General features: G+C 42.0%; 3 protein-coding genes across 9 annotated transcripts; 1 reads left to right on the forward strand and 2 right to left on the reverse strand.

The window, feature by feature from the left end:
* Window positions 1–1,171: 1,171 nt before the first annotated feature.
* On the reverse strand, window positions 1,172–9,337 carry LOC147259031 (uncharacterized). 3 transcript variants are annotated; one of them, XM_086209213.1, is made up of 23 exons: window positions 8,855–9,337; window positions 7,484–7,535; window positions 7,368–7,385; window positions 7,210–7,281; window positions 6,839–6,928; window positions 6,486–6,605; window positions 6,254–6,334; window positions 5,632–5,700; window positions 5,480–5,551; window positions 5,335–5,403; window positions 5,104–5,187; window positions 4,876–4,968; window positions 4,709–4,792; window positions 4,001–4,084; window positions 3,751–3,843; window positions 3,120–3,197; window positions 2,936–3,007; window positions 2,776–2,859; window positions 2,503–2,589; window positions 2,344–2,418; window positions 1,998–2,123; window positions 1,766–1,916; window positions 1,172–1,683 (listed from the first exon to the last, which is right to left on the reverse strand). In XM_086209213.1, the coding sequence occupies exons 1-23, from the start codon at window positions 9,170–9,172 to the stop codon at window positions 1,215–1,217; spliced, it is 2,541 nt and encodes an 846-aa protein (XP_086065339.1). In that variant the 5' UTR covers window positions 9,173–9,337; the 3' UTR covers window positions 1,172–1,214. The 3 variants fall into 3 exon arrangements, with proteins under 3 accessions (XP_086065339.1, XP_086065338.1, XP_086065340.1); XM_086209212.1 differs by having other exon boundaries at window positions 2,936–3,028; window positions 8,855–9,329; XM_086209214.1 differs by lacking the exon at window positions 5,104–5,187 and having other exon boundaries at window positions 2,936–3,028; window positions 8,855–9,333.
* Window positions 9,338–10,234: 897 nt separating this feature from the next.
* Window positions 10,235–15,185, forward strand: LOC147259032 (aromatase-like). 5 transcript variants are annotated; one of them, XM_086209219.1, is made up of 10 exons: window positions 10,235–10,484; window positions 11,301–11,524; window positions 11,763–11,913; window positions 11,999–12,153; window positions 12,266–12,442; window positions 12,521–12,635; window positions 12,721–12,835; window positions 12,903–13,065; window positions 13,143–13,384; window positions 13,483–15,185. In XM_086209219.1, exons 2-10 carry the CDS (start codon window positions 11,323–11,325, stop codon window positions 13,720–13,722), a joined length of 1,560 nt encoding a protein of 519 aa, XP_086065345.1. In that variant the 5' UTR covers window positions 10,235–10,484; window positions 11,301–11,322; the 3' UTR covers window positions 13,723–15,185. The 5 variants fall into 5 exon arrangements, with proteins under 5 accessions (XP_086065345.1, XP_086065343.1, XP_086065341.1 ...); XM_086209218.1 differs by having other exon boundaries at window positions 10,243–10,484; window positions 13,462–15,178; XM_086209217.1 differs by having other exon boundaries at window positions 11,232–11,524; window positions 12,266–12,635; window positions 13,462–15,185.
* Window positions 14,572–24,750, reverse strand: ap4e1 (adaptor related protein complex 4 subunit epsilon 1). The gene is made up of 21 exons (XM_086209211.1): window positions 24,436–24,750; window positions 23,076–23,147; window positions 22,858–22,981; window positions 22,493–22,566; window positions 22,296–22,417; window positions 22,019–22,178; window positions 21,366–21,532; window positions 21,193–21,266; window positions 20,980–21,102; window positions 20,789–20,898; window positions 20,557–20,700; window positions 20,244–20,352; window positions 20,036–20,154; window positions 19,592–19,894; window positions 19,105–19,216; window positions 18,881–19,019; window positions 18,538–18,787; window positions 17,622–18,221; window positions 17,343–17,536; window positions 17,100–17,260; window positions 14,572–16,699 (listed from the first exon to the last, which is right to left on the reverse strand). Exons 1-21 carry the CDS (start codon window positions 24,574–24,576, stop codon window positions 16,539–16,541), a joined length of 3,459 nt encoding a protein of 1,152 aa, XP_086065337.1. The 5' UTR covers window positions 24,577–24,750; the 3' UTR covers window positions 14,572–16,538.
* Window positions 24,751–25,078: the final 328 nt, after the last annotated feature.

Genomic DNA, 25,078 nt, shown 5'->3' on the forward strand with positions numbered 1-25,078 from the left:
ATGATGCTCGTAATATGGAATTTTCCATTTTTTTGCCCCAGTTCGACCCTCGTAGACGTGACGCCGCGTCGGACCACAAAATTCATGACCGTTAAGTCACAACTCCATGGGTCATGTGGAATGGAAGAACTGAATAGTGGTTATCTCTGTAATTAAATAAAAATTAGACCCACAAGTTAGGTCAATAGGTTAACCTTATAAAGATACTACATTGTACGGTAGGTTCCTGATATCACCGCTGTTATGCATACTGTTATTCATGAACCATAAAAAGAGATTATGAATGGCCAAGGAATTTCAGAAATCCTTCATGATTTGTGTTATAATGCTGTCAAAATACAACCATAATACATAACTGTCACCGAAGTTGCCCCTCCCACCAGATTATAAAACACCCAAATTATACCACTGTCCAAATAATTCAAATGCCTCCAGCACAACAACTATGAATAATAAATTGATATAAATTTAAATACATAGATTGGATTACATCCAATTCAAGTCACATCAAGTAATATTGATACCAGCAAAGAAAACATTGGATACATTAATTATCAGTATAGAGACTGAGGCTCATCTTAGCCATCGTTTTTTTAGTTTAAGTTTTTGTCTGTTTTCTGTTCTAATAATGATGTTGTTACATCTGTGTCATCAAATGAAATGAATCTTAAAGCAAGATTATAAAAGTGTTACAAAACAAAATTAATTTTCACTTTCAGTTTCATTAGTCACAGAGATAAGCAGAACTTCCACCCTTACTGGTTTCAAGTAAAACAAGATCCTCATGATCTATGGTTTAGGTTAAATTCTACTTCAGGTTGTTTAACAAATAGACACAAACAATTTGATTGAAATTTGAGCTCTTGGGGTGTAGTTGTGCCCTGTTGTTCAGTACACTGGCTGTTTGTTGCTGGGAGCAGGACAGCAGAAACGTACCCAGGAGCTCCTGTAGATGGCCTCAGCTCAGCCTTTGCACAATGCTGCAAAACTTAAATGTAACTTCCTCATTCTTCATCTCTGATGAAATGACCATACTGACCACTATTCATCAGGTCACACTTGGTAAATACTGCAGATAAGATACTCCAGAGCAGTACCCTCCTGGTGACTCCTTCTTTCCTTTCTCAATATACTGTGTGCTTCAAGAAATGCAAGTAAACAGACAGTCACTTCAAAAATATATATTTAATTGCTCATTTTTAAAACATTCGCAATTAAGTTAAGGTCTGTTTGACTTTAACTCTGCAGGTTTTCACGCTGCTGTTTTCCCACATATACAACTGTTTCTTGTTGGGATAGTACGACAGCATAGACAAGATGCCATCAGCTGCCCTCAAATCAAAACTGGCATCAAGAGGAGCGTCTTTCTTCAAATCGAAGGCATACGTCACCCCTCTATCTTTGTCATCAGTAATATACAGCACCCCGCATGCAATGAAAGCGTTTCCGGCTTTTTTGGCAGGGTAGGCAGTGTTAATGACAGACTCCACTGAAAACGTCTCATGGTTTAGCTTTGCAACCATCATATCATCAGTTGTGTCTGATGCATAAATGACCCACAGTCCATTTTCATCCACAGCAAACTTGAAGTAAGTCTTTGAGTTGTGGAAAGGATAAGTGAGGTTGTTATATCTGCTCTGTGCCATGATCAGAGTGATAGCTCTTCTAGTCCTCAGGTCAAATCTGGAAAATAAAAATATTGACTGATTGGCAAAAGTCACATAAACGTCGACGAACAAAGACGTCTCGCATTCCGATCACTTACTTTACAAGTCTGTTTGTTCCTGCGTTGTGAAAGTAAAAGAAGCCCTTGTACACAACATGGCCACAGCCCTGGTAGAACCTCTTGATATCTATAGGTTTCCCATCCCCATTGTGAAATAACGAAATGTTTCTGTACTCCATCAAAACTCGACCTGAGGAAAAAAGTTGATGTGATTGATTAAAAGATGAATTACTGGCGTGAACAGTGAGATCGTTGTTTCTGCGTGTGGCACCTGAGAAATGTTCCGCCATCCAGTAACAACCTCCATCGGACTGGGATGCATCTGACATCCAGGCTCCAAAAGTGCTCTGCAGCGGGACAACTCTCTCCGAGCATTTGATGGTTTTAACAAAGCACTCTGGGTGAGATCAGAGTTGTGAGTTGTGACGTTACAAAATGATCGATTTAGTTTAATTTAAGTCAGTTGTGATCAGAGTCGTCATTTTCTGTGAGTAATCTAATCTCTAATGTCCAGGCTTTAAAATAAGATTAACCTTTATTCGTCCCTCAGTGGGGAAATTGGCAATTTTTAATTTCTTTAATTTAATGTATGCAAATGTCCAAAAACAACAACCAACCCCCTTGTTTGGCTCCATCAGGAATGGTTCCACCACTTGTGAAGGCATGGTTCTTCAGGTCTGTGGGAACTGAGGCTGCAGCATCACAGAAACAATCGTGTCAACAGACTTGAATGTTGTCTGGTGCTACAGGGACACATTCTTATTCGTATCGCTTACCAGTCAGTAATTTAATTGGTGCCTCTGTAACTTTCACTGTGTTGGTATCATTCAAGCTGTGGTGACCGCCGTCTGGATGAGATGATGCTGAGTACAGAAAATGAAAACCTAGTTCAGCAGGTAGAGCAGGTTGTCAAGTTATCAAAGGCTCCTGGTTTGATCCCTAGAGGCTGCTGAGGTGCCTGAACACTCCTGATACCTCCACCTGGTGAATTATTGCTTTAAAGATAAAAATGTCAATGGTATCTTTCTGCCTCTAAAATTGTTACCTACCAGTTTCCATCTTTGAATCTAAAAGTTTCCCAGTGTTACTGTAGGCATTTCTTCTATTATCAGCTGGATGTGGTGTAGGTAAAACTGTGGAAACAAAGGTGAGACGTAGGATCTGATCAAATCCAAATATGTTTCACTGATGAGTTCCCGTGTCTCTTACCTGTTAGCATGTTTCCTGAAGTCTCTGTCACACCCTCTGTGTTGGTGTTCATTAAGGTGTCCCGGCTGTAACCTGGACGAGACGATATTAACTCTAGAAAATAACACAGATCAGTACACAGACTTCATCGTGCAATGAAACGCCTGTGAAATTAAAATCAATTCGAGGTGAAGCTGCTGCTCACCTGATTCCATCTTTGTGTCTGTGAAGGTCACTGCAACATGTGAATCATCTCTGACATCACCAGCTGGTTGTGTTGATTCTGCAGGAGGGAAGATGAAAATCAGGAGGAAGAAACCATAACAGAATATCCTTTAAATGTAGACTTGTAGTTTCTTGTAGTTGAGCTACGAGAGATTCCAACAGAAAATAGGAAGTTACTATGACACTAGAAGCTGCAGCCAGATAGCTTATCTTAGCATCGCTTCTGAAACCAAGTGGGATTAAACCCTGTCATCTAAATATATAAAGTTAATGCAAGATGTTTATACTGTTTGTCTCTTCATTGGTTGATGGATCAAAATGGAATAATGAGAGCTACGAACTAAAAACCAAATAAACACAAGCGTGTCTGTTTATCCATCTTGGTCGTGTTTTCACATTTAATTGTTCAAAAAGGGAACGAAGCAGGTCGCCTCCCAGTCAGTGCAGCCTTTTGCTGACCAGATTCAATTTTTATGTGTGGAAGTTTGCCAGTGTTCCTGAAGGCATCTCTTCTATCATCAGCCCGAGGGGATGTTGGTAAAACTGTGGAAAGAAAGGCTGAAGTTCAGATCAATGAAAATGTCTCATTATGGATTCCTGGTGTCTTTGACCTGTTAGTTTGTCTATAGAAGTGTCTTTCATGTCCTCAGTGTTTGTTTCCATCGAGGGGTCGCGGCTGTCGTCTGGACGAGGCGACAGTAACTCTAGAAGATAACAAGTGGAACAACCATTAATCTGCTGTGAGTCAGGCAGCATGTCGCCACACACTCACATTTCTGCTTTCAGTAAGTTTACAAGACTCAACAGTGCAGTGAATCAGCAGAGAAACTAAAATCACTCGGAGTTAAAGTTGCTGCTCACCAGTTTCCATGTTTGTGCCTGTAAGTATCAGAGTGTCTGTAACGTTCCAAACATCTCTGACATCATCAGCTGGATGTGAAGAAGCTGCAGGAAGGAAGATGAGATCAACAAAAAGAGATCTGATCTATATATGTATGTTTTTAAGAATGGTACAACTGTATGTATCCTTTAAAGGTAGAGCTGAACTTTTTTAGATCTCCAACAATTTGTCCGCAGGCAAGAGATTAGACGAGAGGATCAATTCCACTGTGGAGCCTGTAGAATTAATATGAAATTGAAGGCTGCAGCCGGTTAGCTTTGATTAGCGTCAAGCCTAAAAACAGGGATGATTAATCCCAATCTACCTAATCTCAACCAGAGGACAAAAAGACAGGTTCCTCAAAATGTCACACAGCTCTTTTAAGTCTTTAGATAGTCAACTTGAGCCTTTCAACTTGTGCAGACATTAAAAAAAAAAAACAGTTCATGATGTTTATTCTGTTTGTAACAAAGACAATGTGTGATTGCGTGGTGTTTTTTTATTCATAATTATTTTTGAAAAGGAAAAAACAGTAATTCCATTGGATTTCATTGGTTCGAAAATAAATGATTTAACTGCACGTTGAAGATGATGGCTGCTGAAGAGGAAAAGAGATACAAACTGAGGAAGAGAAATTGTTGTTTTGTTTTTAATTGTTAAATCTTCCTGCCACTCAAAGTGTTGCATACCAGTTTCCTTTTTTGCTTCTGGAAGTGTCCCACGGTCCCCGAAGGCATCTCTTCTACCACCAGCTGGATGTGATGTTGGCAAAACTGTGGAAACAAAGATGAGATTCAAGTTCAGAGCTGATGTTCAGGTCAAATCCGAGTCAGAGATGTTTCATAGCGTCTCCAACCTGTCCGTATATTTACTGAAGCGTCTGTCACGTCCTGTGTGTTGGCTTCCATTGAGGTGTCACGGCTGTAGTCTGGAGGAGGCGATAGCAACTCTAGAATATAACAGAAAAGGAATGACCGTTCAGTTCAAAGTTAAGAGAGTGAGCATCTGAAAAAAAGAGAGCAGTGAAACAACTGTGGAATAAATAAGCTCCAACAGAAGACTGTCAGTAAGGTCCTCTGCTCACCGGACTCCATCTTTGTGTCTAAAAGTGTCCAAATGTCAGTAACATTCAAAACATCTCTGACATCATCAGCTGGATGTGGTGATGCTGCAGGAAGATGAGGAGAGAAATTTGACACACTTGCTTTTGTGACATCCTGCTTTACCACATCCCACATTTGTACATAAAATCGAAAATAAATACACGTTGCCAACTGTTGCCAGTGACAGTATTTACAGTATTACTGCTTCTTACCACTTTTCTCTGGCGTATCAAGAATGTTTCTGCTGAAATTTCTGCTGCCGTTGACCGGAGAAAGTGATCCTGTAGAACAAGAGGAGACTTGTGCGTAAAACTAGCAGTTGTCACGTACTTGATTACTCATTATTTTGTATATTACCTGTTAATACTCTCAACAGTGTGGCTACGATATTCTCATTGTTGGAGTGGTTGAAGATGTCCAGTATGTAGTCTGTCGATGAAATAAAGAGTATTTATTGACCAGAGGGATTCAGATGTAATCTTAAACTTAACTTCACACACGTCTCTTACCAAATTTGATCCACCGCTCATCAGTTGTCACATTCATCTGATTGTTGGTGCGACGTGGATACAAAGAGTCTAAAGAGAAGAAAGCTCATCAAATGAAGTCGACACAGCAAAAAGTACACGACTATTGTAACACTTTTAATTTTCATAATGACACGACCTGTACAGTAAAGTACGCGCAGGACACAGTACTTGTACTCTCTAAAGGTCCCCTGAAGGCATTGATTATCACCTCAGATTGTCAAAATATTACAAAACAATATCCTTAACACAGGCGGGGACATTCTCAGATCATTCCATACTGGGTATTACAGATTTAATTTTGTTTAACTAAACTACATCTAAATAGGACACTACATCTAACAAAAAACAAATATGTGCTCTTACCCTGTTTCATGGGTGTAACAATAAAGTTTCCAGTGTTATTAAAGGCATCGTACTCGTGAATCAGGTCTGTAGACAGTGACTAATCTAAAGATACATGCAAACTAATTAGAATGAATACATGTTTGTATCTAAATGAATGAATCAGCTTCCATTTTGAGTCTAGAACTTTCTCCGAGGGACAAAAGGTTGATGTCAACTCTTGTGTTTTTAATGGTACAAATTTCCAATATTTTCCTACCAGTTGTGTTATCCGACCAGCTGCTGGGGTTTTGTGCTGTGGTCTCATTGGTGTCTCTGGTCTGGAGAGGAAGGGATGAATCTAAACATGAGGAGGACGAACAGAAGCAGGTTGCGTTGTCATCACTGTTCTTATTAATCAAAAAAGTGAAAAGATTTGATGATTTTGTAGTTTCAGGGTTTCCACGCCACGATGACCGTGATGCTGCTTCACTTTGGATGAAGATCGTTACCCATCATCATGTTGGCTTGGGTGCCATGTTCTCTGGTTCTTGTTTCCTCACGGTACCACACAGGACAAGGTGCACCAGGTGGACCGGGTGGGCCAGGGGGACCCCTTGGACCAGGAGGACCTTAAAATATATGTCAGACAAAGAAAATGGAAATGCAGATCACTCCCATGGTCTTTTTATCATCTAAAAAAACTGGACTGACTGTTTATCATTGTGCTACTTCAGAGATGAAATAATTCCAAGAGCTAAATCATAAGACGTATACTGTATAGTATAGGAAAAACTATATTCTTGAATTGAATGTTAAAATGAATATTGAAAAATCCGGTTCCAATTACGCTGCCATGTCTCACCCTCGATGAAGTCGTCATTTGGCCCCCCTTTCATCCGCACGGGCCCTGGATCTCCTTTAGGTCCTGGTTCTCCTTTTTCACCAGGAGGTCCTGAACAGGTATCAAAGGTTAATTTAGATAATGAGCTAAACATGGAAAATCAAAGTGAAATGCAGCATCAATACTGTGGGACTGCAAACACAAGATGTCGGCTTTTTAAGCTGTTATTCTTCTTTTATGATGTATTTCTGACATTGCAGACAGTCAGCAGGAGTCTCTTGTTCTACAACTGTGGTTTAGCAATTGAACCTGTCAGTGACATCCGTCAGGGTCTATCGGACTCTTCTTAGTTTCAGTCTGAAGAGATATATTCTACGTTTCAGTTCGCTCACCTCTTCGTCCCCGTCTCCCCTCCGGCCCCGGCACACCCTGCGGTCCTGGTGAACCAGCTTCACCTGGCAAACCTATTACGTAAATGCGTTACAACTTTATTCGTAAATTGAATGTTGTTTTAGAGATAAATGTTGCAAGTTAAAATGTCTGTTGTTACCTGGAGGTCCTGGCGGGCCTGGTGAATAAACAAACAAGTGAATTATTTCCCATGAGGCGAATGCAGCGCAAGAGGCAGCTACTCTAACGACCACAGATCATATTTATGAAGCGTACCTGTTAAACACATTGCTCTGGAGCTGTTACACAGATCCACGAGGGCTTTGACCTGAAATCAGAGAGTTGATTTGAGGTAGACGTGGACAAACTCATGGAAAAGTTTCTGTTTGACTCAGATGATGCTTATGAATACTGTGATATATTTTGACACGAAGCATTGGGAAGAGTTCATTTATTCCTCCGCTTCAGCGTTCATCAGCAAATAATTAGACAGGTGTATGGACAGGCAATTTAAAATTATAAGAAAAAAAAAAACTTTTTGGGAGAATTCCTATACCAAATTTGTGTGTCAATCACAACTTAGAATAATTTTCTTTTATCAGCATATGACTGCTTAACAGTTTGTTTTAAACCATAGTGCATAAGAAGGGGGAGTCAAATCAGAGTAGTACTAAGGCCTCTGTCACAGCTGAGCACCTCCACGAGGCGAGGTGTAGCTGACTACCTACATTTTAATGATCAAATATTCCTACCACTGGTAATAGAGATTAAAACATCAATGACACACAAGGAAATTGGTGTCTGTCTCCCTTCTTTGAAGCCTAACCTTGAAGACTTGAGTTTAACCAGTTTTTTTTAACGATATTTCTTTCTATTCATTCTGCATTTCTTTTGTTCTGTTCTATATTCTGATACATGCCAATAATGAAAGTGTGAGTGAGAGTGTTTAAATCATTTTGCTGGTTGGGGCATCGGGCAGATACACAGTCCCTCCACTTGTGTTTGTCTCTTGTCTCTATGGTTACGCTCGTGGAAATCTGCTATGTTGTTGGTAGCAAACGTGATTAGGTCTGACATGCTGGGGCAGAGCCTGTAACCTGCCTGCTGGTGTGAGCCTGTGAGCCATTAGCTTTGAGTTCAAGTTCAAGGAGAGTATCATCAACTCAACCCCTCAAACCCAACAGTGGCTGATACCTGGACATATAACCACCAGCTACAGTCCATAAAGACATGAATAAATAAATATACGTACGCTACAGAAACAGCACCCCCACAAAAAAAAACAACTTTAAGATCTGCAGTTTCTGATTGAAATAATGGAGGCTGAGGGTGAGATATTCTGTCCTTCCTGTTTCAAGACACAGTAGCACATTCTGAAGAAAAGCAATTTCAGACGTCATGAATAGAGTCGCAGGGGACGACACGCTCCACTGCTCAATATATTAATTCAGGAAAGACTCGGTGGAAAAACTGAACAATCTTAATCTCTGCAACAGACCTTTGCATCAAATGCACATGCTTCTTATCCCAAAAGGGAAAAAAAGATGACAACAAACTGGATTCCTCCCTGGTCCCCCCGCTCCTGTACTTCCCAGTAAACAGCCCGTAACCTTTAAAGCTCATGTTTAAGCATTTCAGGAGTCTTACAGGCACCATAGAGTACGTCCTCAGCGTCAGCATATCCTCTTCCTCTTTATCAAGGCCTTGTTTTCCATCCTGGTTCCTTCTGCTGCGGTGGAGAGTCTTCAGCTCTCCGGCCTCTCCGGGGTGCGAGATCGGGAACCCAGCCTGCAGCCTCTGTGACAGTACCTGCATCTGAGCGTCCAACCTGGCCACTTCATCGGTCAGCTCTCGGTGCTGAACCAGCAGGTAAACCAGAGCTGCGGAACTCAGGAGCAGCAGCACACACATTCCCACCAGCAGCACTTGCCACACAAGACAAACCCCATTCTTCTTCTCCCTCATACTTCTACACTGTCCCCTTGTCCTCCGTGATACTGATCCACTGATCTGAGCTCCAAGCTTCACAAGCACCAACAGCACATATCTGAACACCTGCCAAGAGATGGAACGTCAGAGGAAAACTACGTTTGGGCTGTCAGAGACATAAACATGTCACAATCTGTTACGATGGGGGAGTGGGGGTGTATGATGCATTGCGCAACAACAAGCATCTGGGAAACTTGATTGATTTAATAAGTGGACATATTTCCGGAGTGACACATCCTGCAGACAGTGCAGCAGTTCTCATCATTCGGCTGCTTTGTGTCTCAATATTGTCACCAGTCTGTCCTGCACAAAATTCCATAAAAGTGGAGTAAATAAGCTGTGAACAAGGCGAACATTCTTCAGATTGACAAAAGGAGCTTTCAGAGGGTTTTCAATAAAGCTGTGCGAGCATGACAACGCGAATGTGTGTCCCTCTTTTTATCTTTTATAAAAGGGTTTTACTTTTTTTTAATATATCAAAATACATCCCCAAACATAGAATCATAGTTACAGATTTGTCCCTCACTTTTGCTTGAGAACAAGTAACATTTAAGTCTCCTCTATTCCAATAGAAGAAGTTCCAATTACCCAGCACAATAGAGAAAGAAGGTTTTGCAGCCAAGTTGGGATCAAAGCCACCACTCAAACTCTCAAATGTGATGTCTTGATTCAGAGCATACCAGCTATTCAGAGCTGCTGAGCTTGAATGACAACTCATTACGGGCACAAAATCTCAACATGAATTTTCCAGGCTTTTTATCTGTCAGTTGAAAAAAGATGCCTTTTTTTATGTTTTATACCACGACAAGCACCACAGGCAGTCGTTAAAAAAAAAAAAAAAGATGAGATTTTCTCTTTGTCTTGTTCCCCTTTTGAACTGCTGGGTAAATCCGTGCTCTCTTTGACACGGGTCAGTCTGACCCAGCTAATTAATTTCATCTTGAAAAGGCTCTTTACTCCAAGAATTTGGACAGCGGGGTTTCTTTATTTCAACGAAACAAAATGTGACGTAAGCCCATCCAGAACAGGACTCAACACCTTCACTTATTTCTTTTCCAAGCTTATTTTGTGGTTCACATTTTCACTGCTATCAGGCCCGTTCAGTGTTCTTACGGTGCACCTGAAGTGTTCAAGTTTCCAAGCAACCGCAAAAGTGAAGGCTTTAATGAAAGATTTTTTTGGAAACACTTCAATCGCAAGACCAGTGCTGATCATCTTGAAAAGCAGAGGAGGAGGCGCTGCACCCTCTCAAACCGAGGCTGGACTGGAGTGGTAGAGGACCAGAGATGTAAGTACATTCCTGAATTATTCTAAGAAGTTAAAACAGTAAAAATATTGCTCTTTAAAGGCTGCTGTAATGTTCGTACTATCTAAAACCATTTGAATTTACACAATTGAAACATGTGCCTAACTGAAGTCTGTTTTGATGTTTGCTAGTACATTCAAGTGGGACAGATAAAAGTCAGCTCACTCGATTGAAACCACAAAAATGTTCACAGGGTTGTTGTTTTTTTTTTCCTTTGTGCCATTACTTGTAAAATATGATTAAACCAAACAACAAAATCATATCCAGGAATTGATGTTAAGCTGTGACGAACAATCAATATCACAGGGCTTTGATTCGATGAGAAACATGAATTTGCATGATGACATCTCACATTTTTATAATTTAATTCAACTGCACGACTTAAAGCTTTTTGCAATGTCAAAACTTAACTTGAACTCCTAGTTACCCTGACCTTTGTTATACCCTTTTTCTTTACTTTCAAACCCTGATTCCAACAGTACGCTTGTGTTTTCTTCTTTTCTTTTTTTTTTTTTTGTTTGGACACTTCTGTCTACTGGAGTTTAAAAAAAATAATAATGCAGCACAAAAAATAAAAGCAGCAGAATATAGAAGTAACAATGCTACGATGTTCTTCTATCATCGACGGAGTGTAACGAGGCTGAGTCTTGTATCTTATTACAAACGGCTGTCTCAGCAACACAAAAAGCTTTTACGTGGGTGTGTTTTGGTTTCACCATGTGCCAGCAGTCAAGGACAAGGGCTGATCATGAAGGCAGTCCAGTGATTAAAGGTCCTCCTATCTTGATTTAACTAAAGCATGACTTGAGGTGGAGGCTGCATGAACAAACAGACCGCAGGTAGACAGCGTTCTGCTCAGGTGTGCTACAGTACCTGGCTGGAGATGTTGCCTGCGGAGACGCTCCCCATCTGCCCCGTGGTGGTGGATTCCATGTCTAAACCTGTTGCTCTGCTGCTGCTTCTGCTGCTGCTGGTCCTGCTGCTCACCGCCTGGAGCCACACACACTGCTCACACATACCAGGTGAGACACTTCAATTAAACCGATGTGAGCAAATGAATAGGTACAAGCAGATAACAGATGAATGAGAAAAAGTTCAGAGTTAAACAATTTCTGTTATTAAGTGGATTTTGTAAATGCATATTTTTGACATTTTAAATGCAGCAGTTTTGCTTCCTGATGTAAAACATCTCTTTTGAGGCATCAAATAACAGACTCGTGTCCCCGACAATGAAGTTACGGCATCACTTCTCTCTGCCAGGTCCGTCCTTCCTAGCAGGACTCGGTCCGGTCCTCTCCTACACCCGGTTTATTTGGTCCGGCATCGGAACAGCAAGCAACTACTATAACATCAAATACGGCAGCATTGTGAGGGTCTGGATTAACAGCGAGGAGACCCTCATCATCAGCAAGCAAGTGCCTTTGAGATGAAAGTGTTCAAGAAAAGTAGTCTGACTGACTCTGATCAGACAAATCAAAGTCTGGCTTCTCTTGCAGGTCGTCGGCGGTGTATCATGTTCTCAGGAGCACCCACTACGTCGCAAGATTCGGGAGTAAGAAAGGTCTGGAGTGTATTGGGATGGAAGGTCAGGGTATCATTTTCAATAGTGATGTGCCACTTTGGAAAAAAGTGAGGACCTATTTTTCTAAAGGTGAGCTGAGTTTTATCTCTTCTCTGCCAATCCAGACACGCCATCACAAGTGAGTCCACCCCATGTGACTGATAGTATTTGAATTACGGTGCTGTTGGTTGATATTTGACAGCTCTGACAGGCCCTGGCCTCCAGAGGACAGTGGCGATCTGCGTAAACTCCACTAGAGAACATCTGGACAACCTGCAGAACATGACCGACTCATCTGGACATGTGGACGTCCTCAACCTAATGAGAGCCACAGTGGTGGACATCTCCAACAAATTATTCCTCAGGGTGCCTCTGGACGGTCAGCTGCAAAAGTATTTCCTTCAGATTATCTTCAAGTACGTAGATCCTGAGTTTACTTTTCCTCCTCTTACTTCAGAAAAGGACTTGCTGCTGAAGATCCAGAAGTACTTTGATACCTGGCAGACAGTTCTGATCAAGCCTGATCTATTCTTCAAAATTGGCTGGTTCTACAACAAACATAAAGCAGCAGCGTAAGATCCTCACCCAGAGCAGTAATTCTACATCTGGCTGCTGATTTAATTCCGTTAATGTTTGTGTTTCTTCTTCCACCGCAAGCCAAGAGCTTCAAGATGTAATGGAAAGTCTCCTTGAATATAAAAGAAGGGCTATTAATGAATCGGAGAAGCTGGATGATGAAGTGGACTTTGCAACAGAGCTGATCTTTGCTCAGGTCCGTCTCTTTTGAGTTAACCCTTCATACAATGTTCTCTTTGCTGATTTATTTAACTGTTGCCCAGAACCACGGAAAACTTTCAGCCGATAACGTCAGGCAGTGTGTGCTGGAGATGGTGATTGCAGCACCAGACACACTTTCCATCACCCTCTTCTTCATGCTGATGCTGCTGAAACAAAAGCCAGATCTGGAGCTGAAGATAGTGGCGGAGATGAGCGCCGTCATGAGTAAGTGTGTCTGAGCCGTATAACAACCAAAATCCTGCTCATTCAATCATTCACAAAAGTTTTGCTGTTATTTCAAGGTGCAAATGGAGCAGAAAATGTTGATTATTCAAGGCTGAAAGTGCTGGAGGATTTCATCAACGAGTGTTTAAGGTTTCATCCTGTGGTTGATTTCACCATGCGGAAAGCTCTGGAGGATGACATCATCGAGGGCTTCAATATCAAAAAAGGAACTAACATCATTCTCAACATCGGCCTCATGCACAAGACTGAATTTTTCCCCAAACCTGAGGAGTTTGATCTGGAGAACTTTGAAAAAACAGTAAGTCACCTGAATGCGGTTAAACAATATCACGCTCTGAATGAAACAGCTCAGGCTTTCCCTCCTCCATCTGACAGGTGCCCAAACGTTTCTTCCAGCCCTTTGGCTGCGGGCCTCGCTCCTGCGTGGGAAAACACATCGCCATGGTGATGATGAAGGCTATCTTGGTTACTCTCTTGTCTCGTTACACTGTGTGTCCTCGCCACGGCTGCACACTCGACAGCATCAGGCACACCAACAACCTGTCGCAGCAGCCGGTGGAGGACGAGCACAGCCTGGCCATGCGCTTCATCCCTCGGACGACACAACAGCAACACGCTGACCAAACTCGACTCTGAGACGCCACGACACTGTTGCATTTTGGGTGTAAATGTGCAACTGAGGGGCTCCTGAATTTGGACTATGATAACCATGTGATTAATCTCTGTTGACATGTGATTAATGTAATCAGTAGTTCCTCAATCTATGTTTATCATCCTTCCAAGTTTAATCAAAAATGTCATCAATCTTTAATTGTCAGAACGTTTTCATGACAGTGTAGTTTATGTTCAAGGTGCCCTGAGGAGGTTCCTCGCCAATTGTGTGTTAGTACTCTTGTGCATTCTTGAGATAACAAATGTGTTGGAATCCATCCATCCATCTATCCATCCATCCATCTATCTATCCATTTTCTTCCACCCTCCTATTAAGGGTCACAGGGGGGGCTGGAGCCTATCCCAGCAGCACTTCAGGCGAGAGGCGTGGTTCACCCTGACAGGTCACCAGTCCATCACAGGACCAACACATAGAGACAGACAACCATTCACACTCACAGCCACACCTACAGTCAATTTAGAGTATCAATCAGCCTCGTCCCCTCTTGATGTCTTTGGACTGTGGGAGGAAGCTGGAGTACCAGAGAGAACCCACACAGGAACAGGGAGAACATGCAGACTCCACACAGAAAGATCCCGTGCTCCAGCCAGGGCCTGAACCCGGAACCTTCTTGCTGTGAGCGACAGTGCAAACCACTGAACCACCGTGCCGCCTTGTGTTAGAATCCATTCACATTTAAAAAAAAAACATCCACTCACTCATCAATTACTGCTTCATACTGGTGCAGAAACTCCTCCGAGCTCCTTGCACCACTGCTGATGGAAGCGTGATTATCATTTAGTTTAAGTGAACATGTAAATAGTTTTTCCTTATCTTGGCTGTTATAGGTATATTTGATGCTTATAAAGTAACATCATCCTGTGCTGAGGAGATTAGTGAACACACACTAGCATTAGTAACATCACCCGTTCATACCAAGATAAGAAGACGGGCGTTTTTACTTGGTTTTTGCTGTTAATGTAGGTAAACACCTTTTATTATTTTAAACATTAAATGCTCCCCTAACAACTATCAAAACTTCCATTAGGAAGACAAGCTAGGATGATTTACTGTAACTTTGTTGCATCACCTTCTACAACGTCAATCCAAAGCTTTTGACTGCTCTGCTCATTTAACCCCTCGACTTCCTGCTGCATATTTCATGAACTAGGCCCTACACAAAGAGGAAAGAAGCCCAAGAAGGGAAACTGGGGCTTGGAGATCCCTTCTGCCATTTTAGAGTGGGCATGTGAATGGGAACGGCACACAAAAACAGACAAGATGTTAAGTTCTTAGCTCGACACTCCGATCTCTATTCTTCAAAGTAACTGTTCTTAAATGTTGTTTCTGTTGACTAAATAAATGTATAAGGATTAAAAAACAAGAAATATTTTATTTGCTGCCCTTTTCCTCAAGTCCATCACAAATGCTCCACCTTCCCCACATCCTGAAAAGAAATAACAATCGGTGAGTCAGAATCCAGTTAATCCACGCGTGTTGAATTTATTCATAAGTTAGCAGAATGTAGTGGCAGGCACTCTATGAAACAATGACTGTTCTCTGTACCACAGGCACAAATCAAACACGCCACCTTGGCATTAGAACATAAGGCGTTGGGTTAAAGTTCTGTTTTGAACACACACTCTTAGCGGCACGCTGTGCTTCAAAATCAAGACACATGCAGTAAATACACAACTTTCTCCTCCGATTGAATTAAATAAAAAAACCCTATGACAGGAGCGGCTGGCAAAGAGCAATCAAACAGTACATGAAGACAGAGGACTTTTTTTCTCTCTAAATGATATAAAATATTTTCAGTAAGAATATAAATCCAATAAATACGTCTCTTCAATACTGCATTGATACAAAAATAGAATAATCAAAGACCACTAAAATCCACCACTCCCCAAACTGAAGCACGAGTGCATAGTTCATCATAGAACATAGAACGTAGCATCTGCACAAGTGAAATGATCACGGTTCCACTTCTCACATGCAGAATATGGACGTCACAGAGCGAAACCTTCATTTTACATGTAAAATAAAATACTTGAATTACAGACGCGAGAGTTTGAGTTTAACTGCTGTCATCTTAATTCAATCCTTTGGACCAACGGGGATGTAAAATCACTCAGACATTAGCAGTGAAGATGAACTGGTTCTCATTTGAAAGCAGCTTTGTGTGTTTTGTCCTAAAATGACAACCTTCATAATGAACATTATTGAATTGTTACTCCTAAAACATATCAAAATATTTCCTGTGTATCTGAAATTGTTACTGTTATTCCTTCCATTTCAGTGCTGATGAACTAAGTAAGTATTTCAAATGGAAACAGCAATTCAATCATTTATGATGCTACTGACATTGATCTTGATAGAAAAACACAGCTGTGTTATTTTCAATGATGTCACAAGTTGGAAAGGAGGCAAACTTGTTATGAAATGCAGAGCTGGGGAATGAAAAAAAAACCCAGCTTGAGATTCATGATTTTCCCTTTATATAGACAATAACATACCAAATAATAATTTCAAGTCATTGTTTTAAGACATTAATGTTACAAAAAAAAACCTCAGAAGCTTAAATATTTTTGGCCCTGAGGCACAAGCCTTTACTTTCAAAGTATTGTGGACAGAAGAATGTGATCCTATGCTGTATCATATACTGTAAAGCAAACAAATGAGTAAAACACTGTAATGGGAGGATGAGAACGTGCACCATCACTGACTCTCTACTGTGGCTCTGTGTACCTTCCGGTTCAATCCAGTGGTGGTGTTGCTCAGCGTTGCAGTCGTTGGGGGTTCAGTGCTCTTGTAAAGCTCGCTGACAGTGGTAGAGCAGGCAGTCGGGCAGGTCGGGAACCGGAGAGCGCAGCCACACAGCCAGCGTGCCGGCATGCACGCGGCAGTGCATCAGACACGGCCGATCCCGGGGGAGCTGGCAGGCTACGATCCCTTCCATCCCTGTGGGAAGATTTATAAATGTTCCTCTCACACACTGTAAGAACCGCAGGAGAGTGTAGGTGGAATCTAACACTTCTGATCAATGACGCATCCTCCAGACACGTGAGTGTACGTTAGTTTTCAAATGCAAACTTTACACGACGAGATGTCTCAAAAGATGAGATGATTTGAGCCTGGTGAGGCCTTCTTCAACTACGGAACAATCGGACAAAACAAAAAGTTTCTCAACATTATAAAAAGGCACAAAGTTTTTAGAAGCTGCAACTAAAGGTTTTATAAAACTGAACAATGTATGGGGCACTTAGGAGTTTGTCAGAAGTCTACAAGAGCAACTCTGATGCTTCAGTAACAATAATGAAATAAAGAACTGAGTTAAAGCAGAAAGTAAATCAAAGTTCACCAATAATTTCCACAACATGAAGGTGAAGTTTCTTCTTCAGCACGTTCAGCGTGGTCCTGAGAGGTTCTTCTACATCAGCCATGAGTGTCAGGTTCTGCTTCGTGTCATGAGCGAAGGCCAGCCACATAGTCCCGTACTCTTCCGTGGACACCTTCAAAGGCCTGCCCCAGCACACAATCAGGTAAGATGTGAAACTTGAGTAAGGACCTACGGTTGCGCCTAAGAATTCAGACAGAACTTCACCTGGTGAAGGAGGTTAGCGGGAGTTTGAATGAGAACTCCATTGTTGTCTGAGGCGTCCCAGCAGGCACGTGGTAGGAGACCATCCCTCCCACTTGAACATGAACTGAAGGCCTCCTCACAGTCAGAGAATACTGACACACTCCCACACTGTGGCTTCTCACTTCCTCTACTGGACTGTCAGACACGCAGGACACCTGAGAAAACATGAGGCATTATTTAACATGAAAAACATATAAAAAGGAAAAAACTATGTTGAAATGATCCTGCTTAATAATTTACCTCAAGTTCCTCGGAGTCAAACTGCAGTTGGAAATGCTGAACATCAGAATCAGAGGAGTTGTTTATAAAAACGACTAGCACTAAAGAATCCTCTTTCTGCACATGACAGGCTGAGAGATCCAGACTTTGGTTGGAGCACAGGGGAGTGATTTCTGAACAGGACAGTCCAATGATGTCAGCAGGTAAGTGGGACATGAGGCGCAAGTCTTTCAGGCCCTCTGAGTCCTCAAGAGGAGCAGGGTCTGCAGGGTCTGCAGGGTCTGCAGGGTCAGCAGGGTCAGCAGGGTCTGCAGGGTCAGCAGTTACCGTGCCGTTATCTGTGATCAGAGAGGGCTTTGTTCCCTTTACGTCACTCTCAGTTAGCCCCCCACCTGCATCACAGGAGCTGTTAGCAGTAGCTGAGCCCTGAGAGGTCGCCTGGTTGAGTGAGGAAACAGACGGTTCTGAGCGGACGTTGGAGTCCAGTAGGTTGTTACACAGCAAGTTATCCACACTGTTGGGAGATGCGATGGCAGAGTTAGATATTTGCTTGCTGTCATCCAAGGACGGGCTCTGACCTTTGGTTTTCCTTCTGAAACGCTGGGGCTCTGACTTTCCCATCTGTTCCAGGAAAAAAGTTACAGCAGACACATTTATTATTCAAACCACAGGATGCTGCGTCATGTCAAACGCAACTGAGATTCAGAGATCTAGTAGATCTTCCTCAGTTTAAATTGACATCTTTTTGGAATCAAGCATCAAGTGAGCCACTGAGACTAAATGTCTTCCAGATGCCATTGGAAGCTGCTTAATCTTTGTGTTATTCCACTTTATATTATCTCATATTGTAACTATGCTATCAAATGTATAATAATAATAATAATCACGTTACAACTTTTCTCAGTATTATGCATCTCAACCAGTTTCTTACACTCACCAAACACACAGAACTTTGGGAGCTCAGGCCCACAAACAGCGAGGCGGCCAGCTGCTGCTTCTCTTGTTCTGGGGCCGCTGGGGGAGTCGGAGTCTGACTGTGTGAGTTGTCCACTTCACCTTGCTGGCTGGGGGAGCGCAGTGGACTGGGTATCTCAACCTGGACAGCTTCCTCTACAGGTTCCCTCTGGATCAGATAGCCCTCCCTCCCCCACACTCTCTTTACTCCATCCAGCTTCAGAGTTGTATTGCTGAAATGAGAACATCAGCTCAGTGAGATGATGACAACAATAACAAAGAACCGAATTTTGCCAGTAGAGGCATGTTTAGCTGTGTTTGCATACCATCCTTTGTGCGAGAGGTCTGTGCTATCGCCCGACAGCCCGGAGCTCATGGACAGCAGAGTGGGAGACTGTCTGTCGGCGATGCTGCAGGAGGACATGCTGATAGGCAGAGGGAGGCTGTAGGGCTCCAGGCTCAGAGCTGAGGAACACGACTCAGTCAGAACAAATAAACTCAAGACAGGCTGCCACATTTGCTGCCGTTTCAGTATTTTTATGGGTTTCACCTTTTGCCTGGGCTAGTTCCTCCTGCCGTTGATGGGGAGGCTTGTATGGAGCGGCGCCAGCAGCCAATGCCTCCGACACAAATCCATCCAGAAATGACAGAGAGGAATCCACCTAGAAACCAACACAATTGCATCTACAAGTTTAAACCTATTCATTAATGGGAACAAAAACAACAGTTGGGAGAATACACCAGGAGGGATGAAGCTGCATCAGCTACCTATAATCACAATACTCCTACTGTCAGAACAGCTGCCAAGAACTGCACCTCAACTTCACGTTGTGTGTACATGCTTTTTTTTTTTTTAAAGCTATTGAATAATAACCACAAGTGGATTTCGACTATCTTCTACTGCAACATCACATATGGCATCCTTAAATTTAGACACGTTTCACCAGCAGATTACTTTAAAAATGAAACTATATGACAAAGTTATATTGATATTAAACTACACCACAATTAAACATCATTGTCATATTTGGAGTTACCTCCAGGGGCTCTAGGTTGGCGTCTCGAGGTAGCACCCGGGCGTGTAGCTCAGGGTCGTGGCTGAGGTGCTGCAACTCATGGGCCCTCTGTCTCAGCACTGTGTCCATAGAGCTACTATATGTCTCCGAGACCTCGCCAGCCACAGGAACCGCTGCCCCGCCATCACAGATCTTGGTCATTGCCATGAGGACCCAGCACTTTGTTTCACTGCTGGTGCGCTTCATGTCCAAAAGCTTGGACAAAAGTCTCAAGATGGTGGCTGGTTCAAGTTCTTCCCTCAAATGAGAGTATTCACCAAGAACCTGGGCAAGGCAGCAGGGGCTGAATTTCAGCATTTTAAGCATACTATGTAGACATGTCTAAAACTTAATTAATTTTTCTTCTTCTTCTTCTTGTTTCAAATACCACCCACACGTAAGGCTTATTGTGCAAACAGTGCTCACCCAGCTGATGACTTGTAGGAAGCGCTGAGGCAGTTTGCCAGGTTCCCCCTCCAGCAGAGAAACATATGAATCCACAGCAAACAGCCTCAACTTCCTGTCCTCCTCCACGCTGTCAAATCCTGAAGACAAAACTCCGCATTATGAAATTGATAAAGAACCAAAATAAATCAACATCAACACATCCGTAATACAAAAGAGTTGATCTCACCTTCAGAGAGCAGTTTAAGGAAACTGCTGGGGATGTCGGGCTGCATCGTGTCTCCCCCCAGTGAAAACACGGTGTTCATGGTGTCAATGAACCATTCGTTGTCTGGTGCATATGTATGGTGGTTAATAGGAAAAGATGAACGCGATAAAAATGAAAAACAAACAAGGTATTAAGCGCATTAAAAAGGCCATTCATGCTTAGACAAAACAGAGTTCATGATTAGCCACTGACCCAACCAGCAAGCAGAAAATAAGACTTTATCTAAGCTTTTTAAAGTCGGAGCAATTGTCCTTTGAAAATGTACTCAAGAAGGATATTTTTCTGCTAGTTCCGCCACCTTCCCCACCAGGTCAATGGTAGTGTAGTCGTCTTTACTGATCCGCAGAAACTCCAGCATCTTCTCAACAATGACGGTGACATTCTGGCCATTTGTGATCCGAAAGAGCAACTCCAGGGTCTACGTGGGGATGAAAGAGGCCCAGCGATGCTTAAAACCAAAAAAGTAAAGGAAATTTATTTGCAGACTACATCAGCATCCGTCTCACCTCCCGCTTGACAATGAGGTCGGGATGGTCCAGACATTCTATGATGGTCATCTGATGCTGCAGGGCCAGTTTAGGATCCTGCTGGACCACGTAGGTGAGGGCCTTCAAGCCTACGGTATCCCCACATATAACACACAGTCAATATTTGAATCCAAAAAATAAATATCGGAAAGGTTTTCTTTGGATCTTACCTATGTATTTGAGATTAATCTTAGGTGAAAGTACAAAGTTGCCGATACACTTTGCTGCCTTCTCCAAAAGTTGAGATTTGGGATGAATTGTGTAAATACATTTTACACACTCATATAATATTGCTGGGGGAAAAAAATACAAATATATGTTTGTATGGGTGGCTGAAGTTGTTTAAATGACATGAAATAAAAACAATTTTAAATTTGACATACCATAAGTAATGTTATGGTTCATTTCTGCTCTTCGCAAAGACTCGTCGAGGACTTCATACATGATCTCACTTGTACTGTCACACAAAGAACAAACTCAGAAAAGGCGACAAGTTTGTTTCGGCACACAACCTCGAGATTAACAGATTCGGTTCATCTGGACACAAATGAATTACCTCTGGTCGTTTTTCCCCAGTAAGGACAATATCCTGAGGAGTTGGATTTGAAGCCAGGGAGCAGGAACACTATGATAATTAAAATCCATGGGCAGTTTCCCACCTACCACCTGCTTCAGTATGGTTATAAAACTCACTGTCAAGTCTTTATAACCTTCTGGATTCTCCTAGAATAAGATGAAACGTGACAAGATTTAAGTACACTGCTTAAGATCAAACAGAGATGTCTGTATTATGTCTTAATATGGCGCGAATACACCGGGCGCATCTGCAAGGTAGCACGGCTGTCATGGCACATCCATGTCACACAGACTCAGGTGACACATCTCATGACTAGTCCATGTTAGTGTCCTCGACATCTGACATTGTGTTCCTCCATACATATGCTGATATGACATAAAATGACAAACTACGCAGAGAAGAGTAAAATGAGAGCAACACTGGTTTGTAGTTTTCCACATTAAAAGGAGAGAACCAAGTATCCAGCATACTCAGCGTCTCCCTGGGAACGTGTCCAGGGTATTTTAATTATAAATAAATAGAATTGATAACATGTTCAGTAACCTGAATGCTTTTACTTAAAGGCGAATAAATCGTATGACTAATTTTGCCACCACTTCCTCTTTCAAACATGACTACTCCTAGCGAAGTACCTTAATCATCTGTAAGTAGATGTGTAGTGAGGCAGTCATTACGCCTGGATCCTTGTCACACAAAGCTTTACGAAACTTGTTATGGATGTGTTGAACTTGATTTGGAGCGATCAGGTAGAATTTATACAGAGCCAGAACCGCTTTCCGTCGAATGATCTCTCTGTGAACACGTCAACAGAAACATCTCCAAGTTGGAATATTCAAGCAGATCCCTCATTTTCAAGAATCATACATGAGTGTATAACGCTGACGAATCAAAATAGAGAGTATTTCTTACTTTGGGTGAGTAAGTTTCTCTTCCACCAGCGGAAGGATGGCAGGGATCATGTCTTTGGGGAACATCTGGCTGACAACAGTTAGAGCCATGCACACTTCGATGAGGTTTGTGCTCTGAAGATCCTGAAAAACACACTGATGTCTCTTATCTTCATTCAAATTCAAGATAACCAATTTTGTAAGAACAACAGCACCTACCTTCAGTACAGTATTCACAAGTAGAAGGAGCAGCTCGTGACTTTCATTCAGAAACAAGGACACAGAGAGGTAACCTGAAAAAGCAGCACAGAATAAAGAATTATTTTAGTTTTGTTTGTTTTTTTTATTAAATTTTTCATCGATTTAAAAAATTCAGCATGTGAAGTTTCCATGACACAGAGCCTAAGAATTAAAAATCAACTTCATTTTTGGAAAGTAAGCCACTGATGTCTCACTGTCGACCAAATTATCAGTGTCAACCCAACTTTCCTCATCAGCTGCATTCGCGCGCACACAGTCTGTGGAGACCACGAGGCTACTGGAAACATGAGCTGTGTTTATACACCAATGCCAGAAGAACCTACCGACTCTCTTCTCCAACGCAGTGCCTTGTTGAGCCAGTTTGATGGCGTGAATGTAGCAGAACGCAGCATCGTAACCCAGCATTTCACAGTAGATGGCTCTCACCATCAGCTCTTTCATCTGCCTCTGAGGATCACAGCACAAGACAGGCACTTCAGTTCTTTCAGGAATCAAATGTTTTCACTCATCTGGTTACTTTTGAAAAACCAAAGCTCCAAACCATGGAGGTGTTGGGGGAGGACACCTGATCTTTAATGGATGCCAGCTCACGTTGAATAAGTTTCTCTTCTTCCTGAGGAACAGAGGTACGAAACAATAACTGTTCAGAAATGATGACTAATATTTACACTGAATTGCTCCGATCGATGGCAGACCACTAGAGTTTAAGGAACATACGTCTCTTCAGTTGTCTTCGGTCATGTCCACAGTTGTCTTTACAAAGCAATCAATCACATTAAATATTCATTCATAAATCTGAAACCGGTCATTTTCAAAGATCTTCAAAATTCATGAACTCCTTGAGGACGTTTGGACAGGGAGCTGCAACAAGCTACTAAATTATTTGTAAGAAAAAAACAAAAAACCCTCATGGTGATTTCTCGATGTCCCGTGACATCAGTCTTTGATTTGTGGACTCTTATTTTGACATCTACAATTTCTCATTTAGATTGTCGCCACCTTGATTTTCTTTCAACGGGAGTTATTCAGAAGGGCGGGTGAAACTTCTCTATCCTGATGGGGTCAGATGTGTGTTGTTAATCACAAAGTAGCCCGGCGAATTTTTTTTTTTAGCTTTTGACTTACACAAAGAAATCTGTCGCCCCTGTCACATTTCAGATGTCTGACAGCTCAACCGTCTTTAACAGCTCAATCACAATAATTCATCTAATTATACAATACCTTAACAATAATCACCCATTAAGAAAAACACTAAAGGATTTGTTTAGCATTCAATCTACTCTCACAAACAGGAGCAATTCAAATTATAAAACTCCCTCCTCCTGCCAGCTATACTCTCCATCACCCAGGCTTGCAAAGACTAAGAGGTGCACAACAGATGTCAGGAGCAGGGGGTTCCACATCTACCAGGCTTTACTGCTTCTCTAGAAAGCAGAACTGAGGGCTAAAAAAGTCCGAGGTCCTGTGTAAGAACAAATATTTCATGAATAATTTGTGATTCTTTGATTATTCTTCTTCCTCTCTCTCTCTCTCTCTGTAAATCTCAGTATACCGCCAATCGAACAAGACACAGTAGCTAACACTAACATGCTGATTCAACACTGTTGCCGCATCTTCAGTTACTTCAATATTTTGACTACAGTGAGCTGCAGCGCTTATGCACGTCTAATAACATAATGGAATATTTTTATTGCATTGTTGCTACATTTACTTAAAATGTATCAGAATATTTATCCTATATTCACGAAACAAATCACATTCGATTCCAAACAACGACAAACACTCATATGACTATGAGTTAGCATATTCATTCAGCTTAGCAAGCTAACGCCAATTCACACCTGCAACCACCATATGAGGTTCAGCTACATTTCAGAGAGGCTTAAAACAGCCAAACTTACATGTTTGGAAGTTAGCTCGGTGATTCCTCTGATGAGACTTCCGAGTTTGGAGGTGGAGGACAGCTTAGCAGACCCAGGCTGAGAGTCCAAAGACAGGAGGCTCGGCAGAGCTGTCAGGGTTTTCTCCACCACATCGCTCATTTTGTCAGCGAAGAGCGGGCTCGCCAGCTGTCTGAGCTCCTACAAGACACGCTCGTTAAATCATCTAGCCATCCCTGTCACACCCTCTCACACAGAGACAGGCAACATTGGGTGTTCAAGACTAAGAATGATCACACCATGCAAGATGCTAACTTGTCTGTCGGCCATTGTTTTGATTGAGCTGCTTGGTATGTCACTTCCGGGTTTTCAAAAACTTTATTAAAAACACTTGGCAAGACAACGAATGGAAGAATAACAGACGTAAAGAGTGAAGAAAATATACACTGTTTTGATATTCAAAATCTTAGTTTATTATGTCGGTAATATTTTGATAAACAGTCCCTTGTATAACTGTACACTAAACTACAATAACATAATTACAGTTAATATGAAGTAGCAGTGAATGTGCACATAGAGCTGTTGGTGGCTTCCGTGGATGGAGACAGAGATGACCGGTAAAACTCATTTCATGGGGATGAAAAACCATACACATCATACAGAT

The sequence above is a fragment of the Aulostomus chinensis genome, chromosome 7, assembly GCF_037954235.1.
Source record: "Aulostomus chinensis isolate RoL2024-O1b breed Wild chromosome 7, RoL_Achi_v1.0, whole genome shotgun sequence".
Classification (NCBI taxonomy): domain Eukaryota; kingdom Metazoa; phylum Chordata; class Actinopteri; order Syngnathiformes; family Aulostomidae; genus Aulostomus; species Aulostomus chinensis.

Coding starts and splice junctions, on each gene's coding strand:
- LOC147259032 (XM_086209216.1), top strand. CDS start 11,323: ATGAACAAACAGACCGCAGGTAGACAGCGTTCTGCTCAGGTGTGCTAC. Junction 12,836..12,902: donor CAGAGCTGATCTTTGCTCAG/GTCCGTCTCTTT, acceptor ACTGTTGCCCAG/AACCACGGAAAACTTTCAGC. Junction 13,066..13,142: donor GGAGATGAGCGCCGTCATGA/GTAAGTGTGTCT, acceptor TGTTATTTCAAG/GTGCAAATGGAGCAGAAAAT.
- ap4e1 (XM_086209211.1), bottom strand. CDS start 24,576: ATGAGCGATGTGGTGGAGAAAACCCTGACAGCTCTGCCGAGCCTCCTG. Junction 22,982..23,075: donor CCTCCCCCAACACCTCCATG/GTTTGGAGCTTT, acceptor TGTGATCCTCAG/AGGCAGATGAAAGAGCTGAT. Junction 19,217..19,591: donor CCAACCTAGAGCCCCTGGAG/GTAACTCCAAAT, acceptor GTTGGTTTCTAG/GTGGATTCCTCTCTGTCATT.
- LOC147259031 (XM_086209212.1), bottom strand. CDS start 9,172: ATGAGGGAGAAGAAGAATGGGGTTTGTCTTGTGTGGCAAGTGCTGCTG. Junction 6,335..6,485: donor CCAAGCCAACATGATGATGG/GTAACGATCTTC, acceptor CCTCATGTTTAG/ATTCATCCCTTCCTCTCCAG. Junction 1,917..1,997: donor GATGGCGGAACATTTCTCAG/GTGCCACACGCA, acceptor TTTTTTCCTCAG/GTCGAGTTTTGATGGAGTAC.